The sequence below is a fragment of the Nanorana parkeri genome, unplaced genomic scaffold (genome assembly GCF_000935625.1).
Source record: "Nanorana parkeri isolate BGI_ZX_2015 unplaced genomic scaffold, ASM93562v1 scaffold771, whole genome shotgun sequence".
NCBI classification, from domain to species: Eukaryota; Metazoa; Chordata; class Amphibia; order Anura; family Dicroglossidae; genus Nanorana; species Nanorana parkeri.
The window spans coordinates 668192-693513 of NW_017307039.1; the positions used below are offsets into that span (position 1 = coordinate 668192).

The following is a 25322-nucleotide window of genomic DNA, read 5'->3' on the forward strand; positions in this document are numbered from 1 at the left end:
CCCCCCCCCCCCTGTATGCTCCTTAAAAATTACACCTCCTAACTTTTGAGATTTTCTCTAGTCTAGTCTTGAAGCTGTAAAAGTATCTGTACTTGTACTAAGTACAGTACTGGGTATCTGAACATCCCTACTTGCCATCATCTGGAGATGTAACAATACCAACTTCCTCTGCTCTGTTTCCTGCCTTAGGCAAGAAAGATAATGAAGCATCAATGAAAAATGCATGCACTGTTGTTTTTAGGGTGGAGGAATTATAATGCTTAGATTAAAGTTTATTGAATCAGCATGACAGATGGATACATCTTTTGTTAGGTAACACATACAACAGTAAGGGAACACATCTTCAGTGTCCTCAAATGGAAGTCAAGGCATTTTTTTTTTACTTTGTAGCAATCCTTACCAGTAAAGAATGGTGGGAAGGGGGGGAAGGTGCAAACAGTTCCAAATGACCCTCCCACAGTAGGCTTAAGCTGTGAAAACAGGCCAAAACAATGTAAAAATTCCGTATAAACTGTCAGTTTTGCAAATACCATATTAACATGTATAACAGTTATGAACAATAATCCAGGTATGTAATGAGCAGTTTACTGTCCAACTTTAAAGTTTTCACATACAGTAGGTATGTATGTGTTTTAACAAAAACATTAAAGTACGAGAATATAAAAGGTCTTGACCAAGATTAAATCAAGTAACACAAGGCTTAGTAAGAATTGAGTAGAATCACATGGTGAGGCAGCCCAATCAGGACATAGGAAAGGGAGAGAAGGATGAAGGTGAGGTGGCAGAGAAGAAAAATGGGGAGGAGGAGGGGGGCAGTGGAATTTTATCTGATGCATATTTATGCATCAGAGATTTGGACAAATCTCCAACTCCACCATTATTATTACGACGGCTGCTGAAATCTTCTGTATTCATAGTGTGCTTTAATCAGGAGTCCTTCTTACAGAATTTAAGCTTCCATAATGCACAGTTTAACTGACATAAAAACTAGGGATTCACCGATACCGGTTTTTCGGTATCGAGTACGAGTACCGATACTTATATTTTTCGGTACTCGTCGATACAGAGTACCGATACCGGCACTTCCGGTAGCATAGAACCGTCTTCCCGGGCAATCAGGAAGCCAGGAGGGCTTGATCCCTGATGAAGTCACGCTGGACGTAATGCGCATAGGGCGGAGCATTTGACGTTACATTGATCTCTACGACTGATGGCCGCAGTCATTTGAAACTCTTGCACCTACTCTTAAGAGAGAGTCCATGCTATGTTACCACTGCTTTTATGCAAGTAATTTTCTTTTAATAAATCATACACTGTTTGGATGGTACGCGCTATGGTGTTTGCTTTCTTTTTTCGGTCAACACGATCCTGGCATTGATACCTTATACTGAGGAGGCCTATAGATCGATAAAGATTGGAGGCTATTGCTTTCCTATTTAAGAAGTGTTGCACAGATCTGTTTGCGGGTCTGATTACACTATTGGAGGACATCTGTGAGCGATTGGAGCTGAGGGCCCCCTCCCCTGGTTAAGAAGGGAATTCCCTGGTTTGACCTCTTGCTGGGGTCTATCAATAAGGTGAGCACCCCTATATCTGGTGTGGTGCATTTGGTGAAGGAACAAGAAATATTCATCACTATTGCTATATTTGGACATTTTTGCAGATTTATGAAGATTTAAAGACTTTACACCTGATTGATTTTTTTCACTGACATTTGTTTGAGTCACTGTTTTTTTATACTCTTTATATCTGATCATTGTTGTAGCTCGGCACATTTAGTTATTCATTTTTACGTATACACACTTACAGTGGGTGTACATTCCAGTGCCTTGTAGCTGTTAGCTTGCTTATTGGCGCAGTTCATTTTCTATATATATATTATAAGATTTGTTTGCCCGGCTCGACACTGATTGGCTGGGAAGCCGGCTTCCCGGCCAATCAGCATCAAGCTAGCCAAACATCATGGAGCCAGCTTTCCCGCTCCATCTTTCCTCGCGGCACTGCCAGTCAGAGAAGAAATCTTCCTCTGACCGGAGGTTCTAGTATCGGGAAAGGTATCGGAGCATTTGGGCGAGTACGAGTACTCGCCCAAATACTCGGTATCGGCGCCAATACCGATATTAGTATTGGTATCTTTGCATCCCTAATAAAAACATTCCCGCCTTCAAAGCAGTATTTAAAAGCAACTATAAAAGCAATGGTGGAATGCAGAGGTCCTAGGTTGCTGCCATACTTGAGAGATAAGGCAAAACGTATGCTGAGCCCTAAAGGAAAAGTCTGTAACAGAGAGAGCACAGAGGACATGAGTATGTAACATGCAAAGAGCAGAGATCACAAAGTACAATGACAAGCCTCACATCCACAGCTGATTACATGAGTCTCATGAGGCTAATTTGTGAGACTCAGCAATTCGGCCCTATTTTCAAGTGTTAATTGGGCCTAAAGGAGATTGAGTGACCATTGTTTTGTCATACTATACTGGCCATATAGTAAGGGGAACTAAGTGACCTCTACCATGGTATAGGAGAATAGGAGCAACCATTTTAATGTGTTACTATTTTAGTGGAGACTAAATGACCACTGTAACAGAAGAAGTAATTATTACTATAATTTACAGGGTACTATGTTATTGCTGATCCATTGATCCACTGATATTTGTCATATCCGATTTCTCATGCAGCAAAAAATGATTGTGCCACTTTTAAGTCCGGACATTTTTCCATTATACTTAAGCCCTAAAGAGGGGGAGATCTTTGAACCTCTGAAATGTGTTGGCTGTATTGTTATGTCTGATTGTGATCAAATATTCAAAGCTTTTGGACTTCAGACCTACGTCTGCCTTTGTCATTGGAATTTCTACAAGTGAATCTGTAAATCTGGGCCCCCTATTTTTGGACACCTCGCTTTTGTTGACAGCAGCTTCACCAGAGCCACTGTGCCTTATCACAATCTGATTGATCCATTGATAATTTCAATCCAGTGCCTAATTTCAGCTTGTTACAGGAGTCTAAGTGGCTGCTGATATGTTACCAGAGACTTGAAGCTTGAACGGTACAGAAAACCTTCCAATAATTTTGGAGCATCTCTACCTCCCCCAGTGTCCACAGAGACTGTGTGGAAAGAATAAAACCTCCTTATGCCATGCCTACTGAGTGATTAAAAAAAAAATCTTGTCCTCATATCACATGACTACATCACATATATACAACAACTTGAGGCTGTGCAGCAAACTCTATTCCTAAACGGCAACCTTGAAATAGGAAGCATGAAAACAAAATCATGTTATCTAAATTTGCGAGACTTTTTTATGGTCCTTTTACAATTTATATTCATAAGTTAAGGTTATTAATACCCGCATCTGTAAAAATAAAATGATTTGGTCTTAGATATACTTCAATTTTATATTAGTCTTTCTGATTTGATGAGACATTTCAAGCTTTAACTAGAAATTTGATATAAGACAAACACTTAAATGCACCAATGTGGACCAATGAATGACCACAGCATTCACCAAGCAATTCATAAATTGTACAAACCTTGTAGAAGGAACCCAATGGTTCCTAAAAGCTCACTATTCCCAATCACTAGGTCCTTGTTAACACCACTCCCATCTGGCTGTGTTGGGTGGTGTTGCTGAATGCAACCCAAAGCACAGACAAGGCAATTTGCCCTATGTCCTATTGCTTCAAAGCACTGTATTGGTGTGTTGCATTTTTATGCAGCACATTCTGAAGTGCTATATTGCATCACAACATGCTGCTATGCATTGAATTAAATAGTTTAAGAAAAGTAAAAAAAACAAGCATTGCAATGCGTTTTAACAACATACACCAGCGCACGCAAGTTATGTGTACCTTAATGCGTACCCGCTGGTATGAATGAACCCTTAAACTCCAAACTTTCTGCAGTAATCCATGGTTAACACACTACAAGACTCTACTACTCCCAGATATTATATATGAAACCAAGAAACGATGTATGGCAAATTTTATTTCAAAGAAAACTAGTACAAGTTTCACACAGTAGTCGGTGTTGCAAAGCAGACAGGCAGTTTGTTTTCATTATGTCTGCAGGGAATATTCTGTTACTCACATGGGTGTGTCAAAGCTACAGAACAGAAAAATTTGTGTTCTTGTAGATGTGTGGGAGGATAGATGACAGATAGATAGATAGATAGATAGATAGATAGATAGATAGATAGATAGATATACTTGCTGTAATGTAGTCCTTATTCATAGTGCTGGGTACACCATGATAACAGTATTTTTTTATTTGCCAATTGATATATGTTTGATTTACCCTGTAAACGATGGCCCTGATGTCTAGCTTTGCCTAGAGCTAGCTACCTACAGACTGATTTGATATATGTGGCCTGCCTCACCTCCTCCCTTTTCCCCTCTCCATTCATAAGAATAGGAATGTTTAACTGTGTGACAGCACTGTAGAGTAGAGTGTCCAAGAAAGTATAGAATGTACATAGATGTCTTGACTGCTCGATTCAGACTTTTGTGGTGCGTTAACACACACACATTATGATGTGTGCTGTCACAGCAGACCATTTAACACACCTGCAACTTTTTTGTTTCAGTGCACGATAATTCACAGATGGATCACATCTGTGCCTGGTAATGTGCTAAAACGCAGGTATGTTGTGGTGTGTGGGCGATGTTTGTTGCATTGCACTTTTACGTTAAAAATATCAGTCATCCTAACAGTCTGTATCCAACCCAATGCTATCCATAGACATGAGCCAGAGGTTAGGAGATAAAAAAAACCCCCATATAATCATTCTGTTGACTGTGGCATAAGCATGCATGATTCTTTTGAGCGATGTGCAAAGCAGACATCGATGAAGTGTTATTATTTCAAGTGAATACTACAAATCATTTGGAAACATCCATTTCCAATAGGTTTTCCAATCTGTCTATTAACAGCCAGATGAGTGGAGGATCACGAAATACAAAATGTTAGTATGGCATTTCTTGAAAAGTATTCAAGAAGAGAAGCCCATGGGTTTTCCTGCTGTGTATTGCTTGTTTGATCAAATATAAGTCTTTGAAAAAAAGATTACAGAAGCTGGGTCAACATGATGACAGGCTTGTCAAAGAATGATTAATACGCTTGGCAAATACAAACAGAAGGCAAGCTATTTTTGCTTGCAGTCCATAAAGTGACCCAGGAAATAGGTAGCTGGGACAGGGAGTAGGTTTGAAATCGTGGAAAGTTGGCAAGTATGTACAGTATGTGTATATTATATAACACTCCTTTTCATGTGAATTAAAGTGTATAAAGCAGCAAATACCAGCACCACAAACCCCCAACCAGCTACAACCTCTCACATGTTTAACCCGAAGGCTTATTCATAGAGATTCACCTCTATGAATAAGCCTATTGGTGAAATGAGGTTAAAGCTGGTTGGGGGTTTGCGGTGCTAGTATTTGCTGCTTTATACACTTTAATTCACTGTTTTACTCGATATGATGTGATTTTAATGAAAGTCTGAAGTATTGGAATTCTCTGGATAGTGCGGTCTGTTCGTATACTACTATATTCCAAGGTGGAGACTCACCTATTAGACCAGCACCTGGGGATTCCTGAAGGCGGCTAAGGAATTGGAGTGGTGAGATTTCCTTTGGCTCTACACTCCTTTTTATGCTTTTCATTTCTTGTTTTTGTTTTCTAGATAATGGAGGGTTTCCGTTTGGCAAACGTGTCTTTGGCCGTAGACATTCTAAAAATGTTCTGTGAAAAAAGCAAGACTGATAATTTCATCTTCTCCCCGCTTTGTATTTCTTCTGCTTTGACTTTAACTTTTAAGGGAGCCAAAGGTAACACATCAACAGAAATAGAAAAGGTAAGTGATAGCTTCATGTTTATTCCTAATTGTCTACTACATTGCATTGTTATCAGGGCCTGCTTAAGTAGGCTGCAGAGAATGAGTTCCTGTATGTAAGCATTTGTGGTCTTATACTCCAATGTAAATGGCAATTATAGCATGCAAATACATTGAAAGGAGCAGAGAGAGAATTTACTTTTGCTGTCTGTGTCCCATTGAGGAGATTTCCTTTACTTCCTGTCCTGAAGGCACAACAAGAAGTGAAAGGAACTCTTCTCTTGAATAGTTGTCATCTAAACAGATGTATATAATTAAAGAGACACTGTCACCTGTCAATTCAGGGCAAAATTAGAATTTCTAAGTGAAGTCACCCTTTTGGAACCACTGATACTAACCTCTCCAGTGATCTCCCCCACTTCTTTGTCCGTTTCAAGCAGCACAAATACCTCATACTTTGAGGTATAGAGCAGCATGTGATCTTCTATGATAAGGTACTCAGTCCTAGCAGCTAATCACTAGGCTTGAGCACTGGTGACATCACCACTTCCTTTAGGTTCTGACAATATCTATTTTGGCTCTGGCTGTGACAGAGGAAAGAGCAACAGGGGATCACTGAAGAGGTGAATATCAGTGGGTCAAGGGGGAAGCTTTAACAAGCATTGTTTTTTTGCCCCAAATGGGCAAAAATGTCCTCTCATTTTTTTTCTTTTGATAAATTGTAAATATTGGATTTTCTATTTTTTTCTGTTTTGGAAACCATGGTTGGTCACCAGGACAGCTTCAGAGGGTTAATATTCCCAAAGAGGATACAATAATAGCCTGACGGAAGTTTTACAAAAAATGTTGGTTTTACATATACTGTAAAGGTGAAGTCGAGCTTTGTGATCACCAGATCTCATGTTACACCCATATTTAGGGTGTAACATGAAACATGGCAGCATTCCTTAGCCCCTCACCCTCAATCTGCGCAACTCCCACATCCCAGTTACCTGAATTACAGGGATTTTCTTCCCACAGCTCGCATATCACCACACCTTGGTAAGGACCTGGTGTTAGAGGAACAGTCTGAAGGAGTCTGAGCATTGCATCCACGATACAATGATAGAGGGTGCAATGCTTTGCAGGCTCCAATGCAAAATATGAATAAATGCACACTTTTGTTCTTTCATCGGTATGGATACATTTATGATTCTTTTTTGTGCAAAATGTAGAAAATGCCTTTAAGCTCAATGAATAAACTTTATATTTCTAAAGATTAAAAATACATGACAAGCTGATCCTCACCAATGCCACAAGAGATCAAATTAGTATAGGCGCTAACTTCCACCACACTTGTAGCGACTGTTTGTGGTGCCTTACCCTGCTGATAATTAAAATAATAATAAATATTTTGTGACACATTTCAGTAAATGGAAAATAAATATTGTTAGGATTGTTTTGATGAGAAGCAATAATTATCTTTATTGATGCAATCATGCATTCTTAATTGTAACACAATCTCTTCTTTTTACTAGGTTCTTCACTTCGAAAAGGTCAACGATTATGATTTTGGATTTCAAACACTGACGGCAGACATTTCCAGATTGTGTTCCCCCCTTAAAGTTGTAAAGAAGCTTTATGTTGACAGTAGTCACAAATGTACTAAGGTATCTGTCTGTGTTCTGTGTACAAGTCTTTGCAGCTAAGGCCGCTTTCACATGATCATCGTCCGTTCCAAACAGCAGGGGACCAATGAACAGATTTCCTGTTGAAATGAACAGTATGGAACAGATTTTACTCTTGTGACATGCATGTCCGTTCAGTTTTTTTCTCCATCTTGCGATGAAGTTAAAAACTGAACTAAAAAAGCCATAGGTCTATGGGCAGTCAGATGTAAGTCGGATCCGATTACCTTCAATACGCCAAAATGGAACTGTTTTATGGGTTTTTGTTTTCTTTGGTACCTAGATGGACTCTAGATGGACGCGCGTCCGTTTACATCGAGCTGCCTATAGACTAACATTGCACTTCTGATAAGGTCTGCCTAAAAAAACTGACAGGCGAATCCGCTTGCATTCTCTTCATTGGGGTAAAAAACGGACAGTATCTTTTTCTGTCCCCCCCACACTTACCTGTGAACACCACTTTTACCGTTACTGGTCTCCGAAGCTGTCTTCAGTTCCCCGAAATTCCTAGTTGCAGGGGAGGATACTGAGGGAAGAGGAGCCAAAGGCTCCTTCTGCTGTCAGTCAAAGTATGACTGTAGGGGCAGGGGCTGCAAGCTGTGTGTGTCTATGGATGCACACAGCAACTTGTGGGCACGGCTGGGAATGCACACGCACAGGTGCCTCCACAGCAGACAGCTAGCTGATGGAGGCACCCTGCAGGGGGCGGGAGGAGGATCGATGCAGAGACCAACTAGAGAACAAGAAATTGAACATTTTTAAATAAAAAGAATAGAGGATTTGTGGAAGTGTGGGCCTCCTATTCATAAAATTTAAAAAACCCTAAAGGTTTAATCTCACTTTTATCACTAGTGTTATTGAAATGCAGTAATACCAATTTAAAATTATTTGTAGGAGTTCCTAAATTCAACCAAGAAGCCCTATCCATCAGAACTGGAATCAATTGACATTAAAAGTCGAGCAGAAGAGGCTCGAAACCAAATAAATGCATCAGTAAAAGACCTGACTGATGGTAAGTAGCCAAACTTAAATTTGTTATTACTAAGGATTTGATCTGGTTTGTCTGCGTGTGTCTGTTCTGCTTCTGATCCTATGGGGTTGATTTACTAAAGACAAATAGACTGTTCACTTTGCAAGGGAATTTTCACTTTGCAAGGGAATTTTCCCTTAGCTTAGTGAATGAGGCAAAGCTCTGCTGACTCCATCATGTGCAAGCAAAAATATATATTTTTTTGTTTCCTTGCATGTGATTGGGTATTTTTTGCAAAGTGAAATTTCACCACATTCAGTAAACAATGGGAAAATTCCCTTGTAAAGTGCAAGTTCTCTTGCAAAGTGAATATCCTATTTGCCTTTAGTTAATCAACCCCTATCTGTTTAGTTGCAGTGGCTTCTATTTGTGATCCTGTCTGTCTGTATTGGCTTCTGCTTATCTTCCTGTTGGTCTATCTACATTGGCTTCTATTTCTAAACCTGTCTGTCTGTCTGTCTGAATTTACTTTTGCTTGTGATCCTGTCTGTCTGTATTGATTGATGCTTCTGATACAGTTTGTCTATCTGTATTTGCTTTTACTTCTGATCCTGTTTGTTTGTCTGTATATTGGCTTATGCGTGTGATTTTGTTTGTCTGCATTGGCTTGTACTGGTAAACTTGTTTGTCTGTATTGACCTATGCTTGTGATGCTGCTCATCCTGTGTGTCTGTCTGTACTGGCTCCTGCTTGAAATCCAGTTTGTCTACATTGGCTTTATCTTCTGTTCCTGTTTGCATGTATATCCTTTTGTTCTTTGTTACATTTCTGTCTGTTCTTGAGTGTTGAATATGCTCTAACCTGTTCATGACTGTCTGTCAAGCCATAGCTCCTATGGCTATGGTGAAGACTAGGCAGTCCTGGTCCCTGTACCCCCGTGAAGGCCTTTTTTTAATCCCCAGGCAAGGTGACATTCTTCTGCCTGCCTTTCATTACCCTATTAAAATCACAAGAATGAAAAAGCGCCACTACTGTAGAAACCCACTCACGTTACTGATGTCGGCATATGGCGTGTCAGCTCATCTAGAGATGCCGGAGAGCAGTCTGATAGCTGTCAGGGGTGATCGTTTGAACACCGTGGTCTCAGCTGGCCAGGCTGAGCCGCGGCTGTGTGGATATACGGCGAAGTCAAATGCCGGACTGTTCGGGAACCCAAGGAGTCAATACGAGCGTGTCTCGAGGGTGTCAAAAAAACGAAGGGGATGGAAGGAGATGGACAGGGGCAGTGTCCAATGCCGGCGGCTACGCGTTTCGAGGCTCTGCCTCTTTGTCAAGCCTAAGTGGGGAATGCTCTATTGCATCTATTGCATTTTCCACTTAGGCTTGACAAAGAGGCAGAGCCTCGAAACGCGTAGCATAGATTGTTACATGTTCCCACAAAGTTGGGAGTATGAAATTGTCTAAAATGTCTTGGTATGCTGATGCCTTAAGAGTTCCCTTCACTGGATCTTAAGGGCCAAGCCCAACCCCTGAAACACTCCACACCATAATCCCCCCTCCAACAAACTTTACACTTGGCACAATGCAGCCAGGCAAGTACCATTCTCCTGGCAACCCCCAAACCCAGATACATCCATTGGATTGCCAGACAGAGAAGCATGATTCGTCACTCCAGAGAACATGTCTCCACTTCTCTAGAGTCCAGTGGCGGCGTGCTTTACATCACTGCATCCAACGCTTTTTATTGCACTTGGTGATGTAAGGCTTGGATGTAGCTACTCGGCCATGGAAACCCATTCCATGAAGCTCTGTACGCACTGTTGTGGTGCCAGTCTGAAGGCCACACAAAGTTTGGAGGTCTGTAGCTATTGACTCTGCAGACATTTGGCGACTTCTGCGCACTGTGCACTTGAGCATGCACTGACCCCCCTCTGTCATTTTATGTGGCCTACCACTTTGTGGCTGAGGTACTGTTGTTCCCAGTTGCTTCCACTTTGTTATAATACCACTAACAGGGGACCGTAGAATATTTAGTAGCAAGGAAATTTCATGGAATCATGGAACACGTGTATACATGTATATATATAAGACGTTAAAAAAAACAAAAACGCAGTACTGCAGTGTGCAATGATACCTTTCTTATTGGACTAACAAAATATATAAAAGACAAGTTTTCGAGAGTGAACCTCTCTTCTTCAGGTCAGAAGCAATAAGAAGAGAGGTTCACTCTCGAAAGCTTGTCTTTTATATATTTTGTTAGTCCAAGAAGAAAGGTATCATTGCACACTGCAATACTGCGTTTTTGTTTTTTTTACGTCTTGTCTACTGGACTAATACGGCTTACCCATTTATATATATATATATATATTCAAACTGATGAGAGAAGCTGATTGGTTGCCCTGGGCAACTGTTACAATTTTTGTCAGCTCCAGTGGATAAATTCCCCTCTCTGTCGTAAGGTTTGTTTTTTGATACAAGAGTTGCAATGGCTTCTTTATTTACCAGCAACCAGTGGAAGAGAAAAAAATAAAAATACAGTTTTTAAAGGAGCAGTGATTTTAACATCACTTAAAGTGAAACAATACAAATTAAAAATTCCTTTAAATATCATGCCCGGGGGGTCCCTTTAAACTGCCTGTAAAGTGGCGGATCTGTACAATGTATAGAACCTACTGCAGCAAAAAATAACATTTGTAAAGAAAAAAATTACATTTAACAAGAAAAAAAAAGTGTCTGGTTCCTGCTCCCAAACAATACCAGACCCTATAGTTCTGGTTGGAATGTTAGGAGTAGGGTTGCCACCTGTCCAGGATTCACCCTGATGTCCGGGATTTGAATGCTGTGTCCGGGTTTTATGGCAGCAGAAACCCGTACACAAGATGTCAGGCAGACAGGGGCAACCAAAGTCAAGATGGGACTACTGGCTCCCCACTGAAAATAGTTTAAACTGTTATATTTACATATGAATGGGCGGCGCTATTTACACATGACTAAGCCACAACTCATTCTCCCCAAAAATGTCAGCGTGCCATTAGAGTGTTTGGGTTTCGCTTGAAGAAAAGGTTTCAACCCTAGTTCGGAAGGACCCCATTTTGAAAAAAAAGAAAAAAAAAGCGTGGGGTTCCCCCTCAAAGTCATACCAGGCCCATAACGTCTACAATGGAATTTTAAGGGGGGGGGGAACATGGGGACCCCCTAAAATTCCGTACCAGACCCTTGATTCCAAGCACAGGCCTGGCAGGGCAGGAAAGGGGGGCGAGCAAGTGCCCCCCCCCTCCCTGCGATACCAGGCCACATGCCCTCGGCACTGGGAGAGTGCTTTTGCAGGAACAGATCTCTCAGCTTCTTTCATTATTTAAATTTTGTAACAATATGCCGTTACTTTGTTTTAATTTGGGTTACAGTCAAGAATATCAACAAAGTAAAAAGCCTATGAGCTGTAAATGACAGATCTCCCGCTTGTTGTGTTTCGTTCCGAATTAAATTAGTTTGTATCCAAATTTCGTTATCAAACATTCGGATTCGTTATTTCTGTCATTTGGGAACTCGGATGCATCCGAATGTACGAATTGGCGAAAATTTGCATGGATTTCAATTCAGGAAAAAAACAAGTAACAATCTATATATGTTTCATTTTGCAGGTCACATGGAGACAGTATTGGATGAGGATTCCTTAAATGAGAATACCAATATGGTTTTGCTTGGAGCTTCATATTTAAAAGGATGCTGGTTGTATAAGTACAATGAATCTGAAACAAAAGAGGCAGAGTTTCATATTAGCAAGGTATGAGCTTCTTTGTATGAGAAGGACATTCTTGGGAAATAGGCAGTGATAATAAAAACAATATCACTATAGCTGCAAATAATGTAGCTGCCACTTTAATCTGGATGTTGCACGCAGGACAAAATGTAGAGTTTCTTTTTCATGGTCCTTTCAAGTTCACTTGTAAACCTTTCATTCTTGCTGGTTATCACTTTATATGGAGAATTGTGTAATGCAGTTTGAAGTTGATTTACTAAAGTGAAGGTGTACTGGTGTTCACCTAGGCTATCCAATCATGTGTAGGGGTATAAAACAAAATACATTTTCCTGCAGTTGAATGGATAGTTGAAGCAAGTGTAGCTTCACTCCACTTTGCTTTAGTAAATGAGGCCCGTTATGTGTAAAATTTGCATAAAATCGAGTATCAAATGTTTATGAAGAGGTTTGATTTGATGTTTGCAAAAAAACAAAAACATTTTTTTTATTATTTAGCATTAGTTAAATTTGTGTTTTTTTTAGAACAAAACTTTTTTATTTAGCATAAAATGCACATCATTCCATTGTTTATTTTTATATTATAATATATAGTACACCTGGCTAATGCCCCACTCTAAAAATAATGCATATTTTCTGAGGAAATGAAGAAGAAATCAGCAACACGATACTGCCCTCTATCGGATTTGCTATGAACTAGATGAAAATAGCCATAATTATTGTATATACACTGAGTGGCCAGATTATTATAACCACCCCATCAGTACTTCGTTGGGCCACCTTTTGCCTTCAGTACTGCGGCGATTCTTCTTGGCATTGACTCCACGAGATGTTGAAAGGTGATGCGAGGAATCTGACACCATGCCTAATGAATAGCACTGTCCAGTTCTGTGAGATTTGATGGTTGTGGAACCAGCTGCCTGATGGCTATTTCAACTTTGTCCCACAAATGCTCAATTGGATTGAGATCTGGTGATTGTGGGGGCCACCTAAGCAAGGTAAATTCTCCTCATGTTCTTGAAACAACTCCTGCATAATATGAGCACCGTGGCATGGCGCATTGTCTTGTTGGGAAAAGCCACCTCCATTGGGATACGCCATCAACATGATAGGATGAACTTGATCAGCAACGATACTTTGGTATGTTGTGCTATTCAGATGTTGTTTCACACGAATTAAAGGGCCCAAATCATGGCAGGAAAACATGCCCCAAACCATAACACTGCCCCCACCAGCTTGAAGGGTTGTACTCATGAATGTGGGGTGCACTCTGCCATCTGCATGATGCAACTGGAAACGTGATTCATCGGGCCACATGACTTTTTTCCAATGCTCGACTGTCCAATCCTTGTGTCCTGTGCGAATTGGAGACGTTTTATCTTGTTAACTGCAGATAGCAAAAGTGTTCGAACAGGCCTTTGGCTTCCATATCCAATACGATGCAGTGTACGGCGAAGAGTGCGTTCAGAGATCATTTGAGAGGATCCCTGATTAAGATCTGCAGTAATTTGATGCACTGTTGCCCTTCTGTTGTCTTGTACCAGTCTTGCCACTCTCCGTTCTGCCCTAACATTGACTAGTCATCAAATCAATAGGAAAAAAATTGCAAAAAATGCAAAAATGGCTTGGCCAGCTGATTTGAAAAATGTTCCGGAGGGTTTTGGCAGCGAAAGGGTTAACAACAGCTGCTGTTGAACATTTAACGAATTCTGCTGTTTTGCTGATACTCGCTCCATGGCTCGCACCAACAATCATCCCACGTTCAAAGGCTGTTAAATCATGTTGTTTACCCATATCTTCAGAAAAAAATCACTTCTACTGTCGTGGTAAACAACCTGCTTCCCTATTTATAATGGTCTGGCCCTCTAGCAGCTTCAGCGCGAAATTATAGCTAATTATAGCTAATTTGTCTACAAACGTCAGGTGGTCATAATAATGTCCTTCCTCAGTGTATGTTTTAAAATCTTATTATTGCATTTGGTATTTTTTTATTACTATAGTAACAGCCATCTTCCTTATAGGAATTTTAATATGTAAATACAGTACAGTTGTTGTTGTTTTTTTTAATATAGTAGAAAATATTGATAGCAGCAAAACCTTTAATTGAATACATGATTTATTTAGAGCAATAGTAGTGAACTTTCTTGATATAATGGGCCTCAAGGCCCCTGTGAAAGGGTTACATTCACGTTTAAAGTGACACTAAACAGAGGCGTTAAACCTTAAAAATGCAACCAAGAACCTTAACGATTAACAAAAATGTATCTTATTTGTGTGTCACTTTGGCTGTATATCCTCAAATCATCTCTGAATTCATGCTGACACTGTCCTTCCTTTTGGAGGGTGGCTACTTCGGTTCAGTCGAACAGCAGCCGAAGGTGGCCGAGCGGCTCAGCCGAGCCAAAGGCATATGCTTCGGCTCGACCGAGCCGAAATGACAGATGAAGCAAGGAGAACGGCCTGCCAAAGGGCCGGCTGTTCGCCCCGCAAATGACAGCTGGGCGGAGCCAGCCGTGATCTCAAAGCTGGCTCCACCCAGTTGTAATGACAGATTGAAGGGCCAGCCGTTCACCCCAGTTGTAATGATAGATCAGTGTTCCCAAATGACCTGGTATTAAACAATAACAACCGTACCGTCACGGCTGGCTCCGCCCAGTTGTTGTTCATTGGCCAGGACCTGCTAGAAGACTCCAGCAGGTGGCGGCCAATAGGAAACAGTTGGGTGGAGGTACCGAGCAGAATAGCTAAACTGAATGCCACTCGGCGGCTTTCGGCTATTCACTTACTACGGTCCCTATGACAATAGGGGCGAACAGCAGCGAGTGAGCTACCGGAGCTTCAGCTCAGCCGATCCAGATGTTGGATCAGCTGAGTCGAAGACCTTCTGCACTTCAGGTCAGCCGAACATGCAGAGCATGTACGGCTGATATCAGAACAGCGTTCGGCTCACTTCACTTCGGCTGGGTTATTCATTCGGCTGCCTTGGGCAGCTTTGTGAATAACTCCTTTAGTTTACTAATTTGTATTAATATTGTAGTAAATCACAGCGGCGAGCTTGGAGCGGTGGCTACTTTACAACACACACAAGGATCATGGAGAACAAAAGCAGCCACCCTCCAGCAGGAAGGACAGTGTCAGCACCAATTCAGAGATGATTTGAGGATTAGAGCTGCAACAATTATTCGATTAAGTCGATTAAAATCGACGATGGAAAACGTTGTCGTCGACTAAAATTCAAATTTCCCGCTCGTCGCTTACGCCACGCCCACGTTGGTTAAGCCGCTCGCGCCACGCCTACGCCGGTAAACCCGTTCACGCGATGCCGCTTACGCCACGCCCACCGCACACGCTGAGAACATGCGTCTGGCCCTCTCCTCCCGGTAAGCTTCCCAACTCGCCGCTGCCCGCCGACAACACCGTCATTCAAGGTAAGTCGAGATCGGCCGGGAGCTTTTTAATGTTTCCTGTTTTTGTTTTTTTGTTTTTTTTAAAGCGGCACACAATAGTACATTAAACACCCTGTATAATGTATTATTGCTGGGATTTGTTGTTCCTCTATAGCTGCTAATGTTCTGCAGTGTGCCGGTGTATAATACATTGGTTTTCTGCATTGCATTGTATTGTGCATGGTGTTCTGCATTGTATAATACAGCGGCACACTGCAGAACACCAGCAGCTATAGAGGAACACCAAGTCCCAGCAATAATACATTAAACACCCTGTATAATGTATTATTGCTGGGATCTGTTGTTCCTCTATAGCTGCTGGTATTCAGCAGTGTGCCGCTGTATTATACATTGGTATTCTGTAGAGCTGCATCAATTATTAGATTAAGTCGATTAAAATTGACGATGGAAAACGTTGTCAGCATTTTCCATCATCGATTCGTCGGCTAAAATGTAAATTTCCCACTCACGCCCGCCTGTTCGCGGCTCCATGCACGAGTTACGCTATGCACGCTGAGGACGCCATGCCCACCGCGCACATGGCCGCGTACCCAACTACCGCACAAAAAGCGGCGCACTGTAGAACACCAGCAGCTATAGAGGAACAACAAATCCCAGCAATGATACATTAAACAGCCTGTATAATGTATTATTGCTGGGATTTGTTGTTCCTCTATAGCTGCTGGTATTCTCCATTGTGCTGTATAATGTATTATTGCTGGGATTTGTAGTTTCTCTATAGCTGGTCAGTGGCAATCTGCATTGCGCATTATACAGCGCAATGGAGAATACCACCAGCTATGGAGGACTACAAATCCCAGCAATAATACATTATATACAGCGCAATGCAGAATAACACCAGCTACAGAGGACTACAAATCCCAGCAATAGTACATTATATTATAATGTACTATTGCTACATTCCTCTATAGCTGCTGGTATTCTGCACTGCGCCGCTGTATAATGTGCTATATTGCACACCACACTCTTTTCTTTACTTCCATCGCACCAAGCTTGCTCCCGTGATGGACTACAATCTCAATACAAACTAGAAGTCCATCACTGGAGCCTTTTTTTTTTTATCCGATTAATCGAACTTAATAATCGGCAAACGAATTGATTATGAAAATAATCGTTAGCTGCAGCCCTATTGAGGATATACAGCCAAAGTGATACACAAATAAGCTACATTTTTGGTAATATTTAGGGTGCTTAGATGCATTTTAAGGTTTAACTCCTCTGTTTAGTGTCACTTTAAATGTGAATTTAACCCTTGCAGTGCAGGAAGAGGCCCACAGCCAAGGTAGTTTTTTTCCTGGAGATAGGCATGTTTCTGGAGGCGAATTTTCAGAATGATACCTATTATGCTTGTTTGGTACAATAGCTGTCATATTTAACAAGGAAAAGCAGATTAGAGTATGAAATAATATAAATTCTAATATAGATCATGTGTGGTCTCTTTTTTTAGACTGAGACTAAGCCTGTACAAATGATGCATCAGGAAGCACAACTTGGTTTTCGATTTGTGAAAGAGTCAAACTTGTCAGTCGTGGAAATTCCTTTTGAAGGGAAACAAATGAGTATGCTTATTTTACTGCCCAAAACAATGGAAGATGAATGTACAGGACTTGAAAAGGTATTAGTATTATTACTGTTAATTTTTACTGATTTAGATGATTGACTACACTACTCAGAGGTTATATACATGGTGCAACTGACTGCTTATTGTACAATTCAAAGGCCACAGATACCAAACATCTCTCTCTAAATCCTACCTATAAGTCTAGATATTATATATGTATAGTGATTGGCAAATATGCCCAGGTTGGATTCACCAGAAGTTCAGTGAATCTTGTTCGATATTTGTCAAACCCAAACATAGAAGTTAATCCTGTTAAAGGAGAGTGAATCTCATGTTTAAGCTCTGGACATTTTTAGGGCTAATAGGTAACTAATCTAAAAAAAGGCTTGGAAAGCTGTACACTGACATTTATCAATGCAATTAAATAAATAAATAAATAAATAAATAAAATAATTACATACTGTATATACTATACAGCAGGAGAAGGTATTTTCATGTGGGTTTAATGGCAGAAAATACACAAATACTTTAAAAAGAATGCTTGGGGGATGCCTAACAGCTTTACGTGGTGTTAAGGAATAGTAGGATTTTCACAGTCTTAGTGAAAGTGTACAATATGGGAGCACATCTTTGGCTGTGGATTTTTCTTTGTTTTTGTTTTACAAAGCAGCAGCACTCCAATCTGATAAATGTCTGTTTGTCATCATATGGTCCATTTTGACTGAAAGATTTTGGCCACTAGGTTGCTGTGGTTGTCTTTGTTGTCACTGATACAAAACTGACCTGCTGCTGCGCAGTGTTGGTCAAGCTCTTATTAAGAATGAAGAGATCCCAGATGATACAGCAGTGCAGAATTGGCCAGCAGCAGGATATTTTTAATGAGGGATAATTGGCCAAAATGCACTAGAGGGAAAGAGTACAGGCAGATGTTTTACTGCAAAAATTAAGAGACTTCAGAGGATACAGCAGTGTAAAATTGGAAAACAGCAGTCAATTTTAAATAACAAGGCTAGGCCCAATTGTACTAGGGCACAGGCTGAGGCAAAAAAATAAGATACTGCAATGGATACAGCAGTGTAAGACTGTCCAGAAACAGAAAAGTTTAAATCAGGGATAAAAGGCACAAAAGAAAAGAAAACTCCAAACTAGCAGCCCTGAAAAAAAGTGTAACCTAAAATAAAGACCCTATCAATATAAGATACAAAAAGACACCAAAATACCATCCCTGAAACACAAACCCAATATTTTTAAAGTTTGCATTGGACAGGACAGCAGATAAAAGTGACCACTGACCTCAAATCAAGCACAAAATAAAATGAAAGACAAAAGAGCTCATAATAATAATAACATAGATTCTGCCCAAAGAGCTACAGAATTAAAGTACAGTTTCCTAACTAAGACCCTAATTTCTTCCAATGCAGTTTGCCAGCTTTCCCTATGTTTTCTGTACATCAGCTTACAATTTACTGATGTTATGGCTTCTCTTTGGCCTCCATTTTATAGTAAGGGGCTAATCATTTTAAAAGCCCCATCATTGGACCTTCAATGTCTGCTGACCATAGCCACTCAAAAAGATTACTGCAAGGCCCACAGACCTGCATTAGTTGTGAGGACACTGAGGGAAAGTCCACTGGGGGAGCGGGGATCAGGTAAGTAAAACTGCATAATTCCAGTCCACTAGGCTTAAATGATCAGTTAACCCTTGCAGCCTGAGGGTAGCCGCCCTGCCAGGGGAGGGTTTTTGTTTCCCAGACATAGGCTTTAAAGTGAATCTGTAACCAGGCTATGGACAAGTATTTATCATATCCATAATAGGCAGTAAATAAACTTTAAAATTAGCCCTTTCTGACCTCTGTAGCTGCAGGAAATTCATCCTTAAATGTTACAGCAGAAGCACTGAAGTTCTTCTCCCAGCATCTCAGCTTATCCTGCCCTCCCAGCAGTGAGTTAGCAGCCTCCCAGCCTTCTCATTTCTAATGTAAACACAGAGCAGATGCCCTGGAAAGAATGAGCAGAGTGAGCTAAGGTACTGAGAGAATAGCATTAATATCTTAAATGCTTTTGTATGAACTTTCACAATGAGTTTCTCCACAGTGCCTGCTGCAACAAAAATCAGAAACGACTGGTTTACACCAAAGTGTTGCACTAATGGCACAGTGCCTGTGCCTTTAGTGTATGCTATTGCACAAGGCAATGTACCGCGCGTCAGGTGCGCTGATGAATTGCAATGACATTAATTTCAATGGCACCCTAATGCATCTCCTGGCAGGTGTACAGTGCAGTGTGCGTGGTACTGCAATAATGTGCGCGGTGGTGAAAAAAAGTAGTGCATGCATTTTGTTTCTTCACTGCATCCCACTGTACTGCAGCCCACCGGGAAGTGTGGGCTGCAGTATCTGCTGTCCTGTCAACTTTTCTTCAGTATGAGTTGCCTTGCAGAGATATTGTGAGATAGCATGAGCTAAACACGCACGTACTGTGCCTTAAGCACAACGCTATGGTGCGAACCAGCTCTAAAGCCTTATTAAGAATTTGTAAACAGTTGAATGCCCATAGCCTGGTCACAGATTCACATGAATCCATAAAAACAACTAAATAACTCAAGAAAACCGGGCACGAAACCCAATCGGGCCACATTAGGCGGAGAAATTCAATTTTTCAGGATAAAGCGAGGAATGGTTAAACCCCTATCAGGTTTTTTTGTTTTTTTATTTTGCTGTCTATGTCAATTGGAGAGAATTATCTTTACTTCCTGTCCCATAGACATAGCAGGAAGAGGAACTATCTACAAAATTAGGGAAACCCCCTCTTAGACAGTTGTCATCTGAAGAACAAGTATCCCCATTGGAAGATTTGCCTTCCCTACCTTCTTCAGTGTCAAGAAAACATAGTGAGGGGAATTTATCAAAATCTGGAGTAGCTGTACACTGCAACCAATCACCTTCCATCTTTCATTTTCAAATCTTAACTGAACAAACTGGAGAAGTTGATTGGTTGCCCAGGGCAACTGCTCCCGATTTTGCCTGCTACAGTTTTGATAAATTCCTCGCTGTGAATCTTTCTAGCAGGGATACAGACAGAAAACTGACAGGGGTTTGAACCCTTTCGGCTTTAGTTATACTTTAGGGGGAAATTCCTGTACTCGTCATCTAGGGGAACTAGTGCAGTGGGAATGGCACAACTTTTATAAATGAACCCCTAGGTGTACAACCCCTTCAAAATATCTATAGGAGGAGCACAACACCCTGTTTAATTTGGGACCGAAGCACATAGATAGTGGTATAGCAATATACTGTATACTGTAATATACAACTGATATGAGATTGTTCTTTTGCTTTAATCTTTCTTTTTACATTTGTAAAAATGTGCCCCTGCCTTTAAAGATACCACACCAAGCACTGGGCTGATCTGAGTACTCCACGCCCAGAATTTTTTTTTTAATTACTCAAAAAAAGTTTTAAAAAAAATCCAAAATGGAGAAGCAACAACAGAATTTCCTTTATTGTCTGGTTCAGTGGCGGGACTACCAGGGTCGCAGCGGTCGCATGTGCGACCGGGCCCTGGCGTTCCACCACTTGGGGGGGGGTTAGGAAGGAAGAAGGGGCCCCGGTAGTGGCATTACAACCGGGGGGCTGGCGGGCCATGCAGCGAACACCAGGCAGAGATGCAGGCAAATAATGGGCCAGCACTGGGGCCTCGGCCACGAGGACCCAGCAGTAGCCGTCTGATAGTACAGAGCTTTTTAATGCATTGTGCTATGTTTCATGCGTCAATAAACGGACGCCATTGATTCATTACTTGGAGTGCCGGTGTCTATGTTAACCTGTGATTATAGACGGTTGCCATCCGTCGACTGCCGCAGCACCCGTCTTTTATAAGGAACAGCGGTTTTGAGTGCGATGGGTTCATAGACTGTATCCTCGCCTGGATGTTCCTGGCCGCTGTGCCCCACGCAGCCTCCTGCAAGAGCTTTCTCCAGCTGTGAGAACAAATTCTATTCCATGTTCTATAATGGCATTGTATTACTAGAAAACTACAAGTAGGCAGTTCAACTTGAACTTGTAGTTCCCTGTATTATAGAAGGCTGTTTTAACCACTTCCTGCCCGTAAAATTTCTTACATTTGCACACAAATGATAAAATCTGCATTTTTGGCTATAAAACAGCTTCAAAACCACAAACAATGATATATTTTCTGAAAGCAGAGGACCTGTAGAATGAAAAGATGCTTGTTGCATTTTTTTATGTCGCACAGTATTTGCAAAATGTTTATCAAACAAGTATGTTTAGGATAAAATACACTTAAATGAAATTTAGTGCACAGAAACAGAATGTAATACCCAATGTTTTGATAAAATATAAAAGACGGGGTCACGCCGGGTGAATAGATACCAAACATGTCAAGCGTGTGTTCGTGAAACCACAAAAAAACTACAATAACCAAAATTTCCCATAGGCAATGCTTTAAACACTTTTACTGCTCATCAGTTTAGTGTTAACAGTGCTTGATGGGCCTAGAATTATTGCTCTCCCTCCAACGCTTGCGACAATATCTAACATGTGTGGCGCAATTTTGGTTTTGCACGTAGGCGCATCCGACACCTGTTTGCGTTGTCTGTGCATGCACATGGGGGGCGGGGGACTTAAAAAACATTTTTTTGCATTTTTTTTTTAATCTGTTACTTTGATTTTTAATTTTTTTTTTTTACACTCAACTTTATTGCTATCACAAAGGGGGCCAACATGCCCCTTATGTAATAGCAAATATGATGTGACAGGTCCTCTTTATGGAGACATCAGAGGTCTTTCAGATGCCTAATGTCACCTAGGGACTCCAAAGAAGCTGATGAAGCAGAGATCTGCTTCACCAGCTTCTTCTTCTGGCTCCAGAAGCCAGTGAATGTGTACAGTGACTCCGGAAGTGACGTAATGCACATAATTTCCGGGTCCATTTATCTGAGGAGAGCTCTCTCCGATCCGTCAGGGGAGACCCGCTGCGCCGGTCCCGGGCTCACACAGGGGACAGTGGAGCTTGGGAAGCCGACGGCGGCACCAGCAGATAAAAAAAATGTTCCCCCATTACAAAGCCTGTTCAAAGCACAGTATAGTGAGAATTTCTCATGTCTGTTATGGTCAAAGTCTGTTATGGTCAATTAATGGTATAACAAACGCAGTAAGCGCCGCAACATTCAATGCACTCCGAATGCAGTTAGTCAGAAGTAGAGAAACTGCATTTCTGGGAGTAGGGGTGGCAGGGGATTAAAGTGTATTTCCTCTTTTGCAGCCAGATTGGAATAACACCTATTTTAAATGTGCTGCATGTTCTCATTCAATATAGTATAACTTTTTTTTTTTTTTTTATTGCTGCTTGTAAAAAACATGCTCTGTATTGAAAGAAAAGTTGTTCTGGGTACTGAGCTTTGCTCCAGAATACAAGAAGGTCTGGGTAGCTTAATGTTAACATCATAACCCTGTCTTACTGTGCTGGCAGATTTCATTATCAGTTGTAAACTAGATTTGGGCACTGTCGGTCCTAACTAAGGGTTAAATATCTAGAAGCATTGTATGTTAATGAGAGAAAGCTCAGCCTGTCCCTAGTACAGTGGTACCTCGATTCATGAAGGCTTCTGTTCGCGGACAATTCGATAAGTGCGGCAAAATTTTGTTTCCGTTCGCAAACTCCGCATCGTGTGACGAACACAACCGCAGCCATCTTCCCTGTCCTGACACATGGTCATGTCTTCCTCTAGTCGAGTTCGAGGTCCGATCACAGTTTGATTCGGTTCGCGACCAATTTGGTCCGCGACCAGAATCGTGGAAGGAATTAAGTTTGTGAACCGAGGTACCACTGTATTGCTATGGGGACTGACAGAGTTATTCATCACCTGGAACTGAGAGAGAAGCTTGCTAAGGCCTGCTACCCAAACACATCTAAAAGGTAGAAAAAAATGTTTAAAAAAATTATTTTTAGGGATGCTGTATGAAAAGGAACACATAATGCAATGTATTTCGTAACATTGACTGCAAAAGAAGGGTTCTGGGACAGTAGGGTTTAGCAATCGACCAGAATATTTTTTTAAGAATAGATACAGATCTTGGGCCACCTTTTAGGCCGATAACCCATATCGGGTGTCAATATTCTGTTTACATCCGGCTGCTAAATCTTTCAGTGGCAGGTGAATTAATAGCCAAGTCATCTTTGACCGCGCTATGTGTTCATCTGCCGACAACAAGATTCTGCAGCTGACAGCTGAATGTAAACAGCAGGCAGTGGGGGAGCAAAAGCCAGCCTGCTATTGGCTATTTCAAATTGCAATTGCTCCCCTTCACTGTCGGCACTTATCGGCAATATCAGCAAATTTAAGACAGATACTGATTATTTAAAAATGTGTAAATATTTGCCACAATAATCGATAGATTTGATATTCTGTCGACCCCTAGTAGGGTTACATGTAAACTGTAAGTGAATTTAGCTACAACGTGTGCCTTGTGGGAGCAGTCACTTTCTTCTGGGCCTCCTTGGCATATGGCTATAGGACACGCATAATGGCACATTGAATGTCATGTGCACTCTAAGGACATAGTAACATGTTGTTAAATTATTTAGTTAGAGGTTGCGCACACAAAAGTAATACTTTTAATATACTTTAATTTAGAATCTGCATATATTGTTATTCTAATTACTATTCTGTCACACCCATATTTGGCCTCACCTATGTACTGCAGCTCTCTAGCACACCCATCTCCCACTGTTTACACGTGCTCCAGCACTGACTCCACATCATTGTTCTGGACTAGCTTTCTAATAATAAAAAAGGTAGAGTATGCCTGTGTAATCTGTGTTGGCATGGCTCATGGGGGCGCATATGGCATAGTGACAATGCATGATCAGGGCAGTTGTCACCTCATAACAATAAGTGCCTAAACAACAACTTTCATAGCGGGATTTTAAGAGAATACCTAAGTAATCTTAGTAGATTTGGAGAAATTATGTATTTAAGAATAAATTGACATGATGGTTTAATGCTGTAACAAATTTCTTTATTTGCTGTTTTAGCTGGAAAAGGAACTAACATATGAGAACTATGCCAACTGGACCAATCCCAGTATGTTGGCCAACAGCAAAGTAAAGTTGTCTTTGCCTACCTTCAAGATTGAAAGCTGTTATGACTTGAAGGACACACTAAATAGCCTGGGGATAAAGGATGCCTTCAATGAAGAGGCGGCTGATTTTTCTGGCATGTCAGAGAGTAAAGGATTATCACTATCCCAGGCAATATGTAAGGCAGCTATTGAGATAAATGAGGATGGCTATGAAACACCAGATGTGTCAAAAGGAAGACACCTGATGCCAAAAACAGAATGCGTCGTTAACAGCCCTTTTATTTTTATTGTTAGACACAACAAAACTCAAAGTATTTTCCTTTGTGGCAGGTACCGTGGCCCTAGCCAGGACTGCACCTCCTCTTAAAGTTCACATCTAACCAAAGGTTTGTATAAAGCAGAAATCCACCAAATTTACAGTATTTTTCCCATCATGGATAGAGTGGGAATCAGTCTGATATCCAACTGTGTCTTAAAAATTCTGTAGGGAAGATATCCCCCTACTCTCAACACATACCTCTGGTAGGCCATACTCGGCTTTCAGCTGAGGATGGAGCCCTGATTCCTAGGGTCGGAGATATAGCAATCCATTTTGTGTGGTGTTCTGCTTTAATGTATTAGCTTCAAATTACTAACCTGTGGATTTAATAAAGGTGCAAAAAGCATTCTTGTATACAATACTAAAACTGTAAATTAGTGCAGACGTAATTCTTCTACAGATATTAAACCCCAAAAAGACATGATTAGTTATGTGTCAATATAATAAATAATCTTGTAATTTAACCTGGTATTTTTAAATAAATTGCCATACACAATCCTTTAAGTGTGTCCATTTTTGTTGTGGTAATTATTGCTGATGAAAGCTATTAAAATGAATGAGAACAATCTAATTGAAGAACAATCTTCTAAGAGATCTTACATATTGCCTGCTGGTGCATTATTATAGATATTGAATGGACGGAAA

The 25322-nt window shown here is 40.9% G+C and overlaps 1 protein-coding gene across 1 annotated transcript in view; it reads left to right on the forward strand.

Moving 5' to 3' along the window:
- Positions 1 to 24766, forward strand: part of SERPINB5 (serpin family B member 5) — a 28229-nt gene extending 3463 nt beyond the window's left edge. Inside the window, exons 2-7 of the mRNA XM_018564671.1 lie at positions 5684 to 5854; positions 7351 to 7482; positions 8395 to 8512; positions 12112 to 12254; positions 17142 to 17309; positions 24312 to 24766. Of these exons, the coding sequence (XP_018420173.1) occupies positions 5687 to 5854; positions 7351 to 7482; positions 8395 to 8512; positions 12112 to 12254; positions 17142 to 17309; positions 24312 to 24725 (1143 nt within the window). The 5' untranslated portion in view covers positions 5684 to 5686 and the 3' untranslated portion in view covers positions 24726 to 24766. The remainder of the gene's footprint in view (positions 1 to 5683; positions 5855 to 7350; positions 7483 to 8394; positions 8513 to 12111; positions 12255 to 17141; positions 17310 to 24311) is intronic.
- Positions 24767 to 25322: the final 556 nt, after the last annotated feature.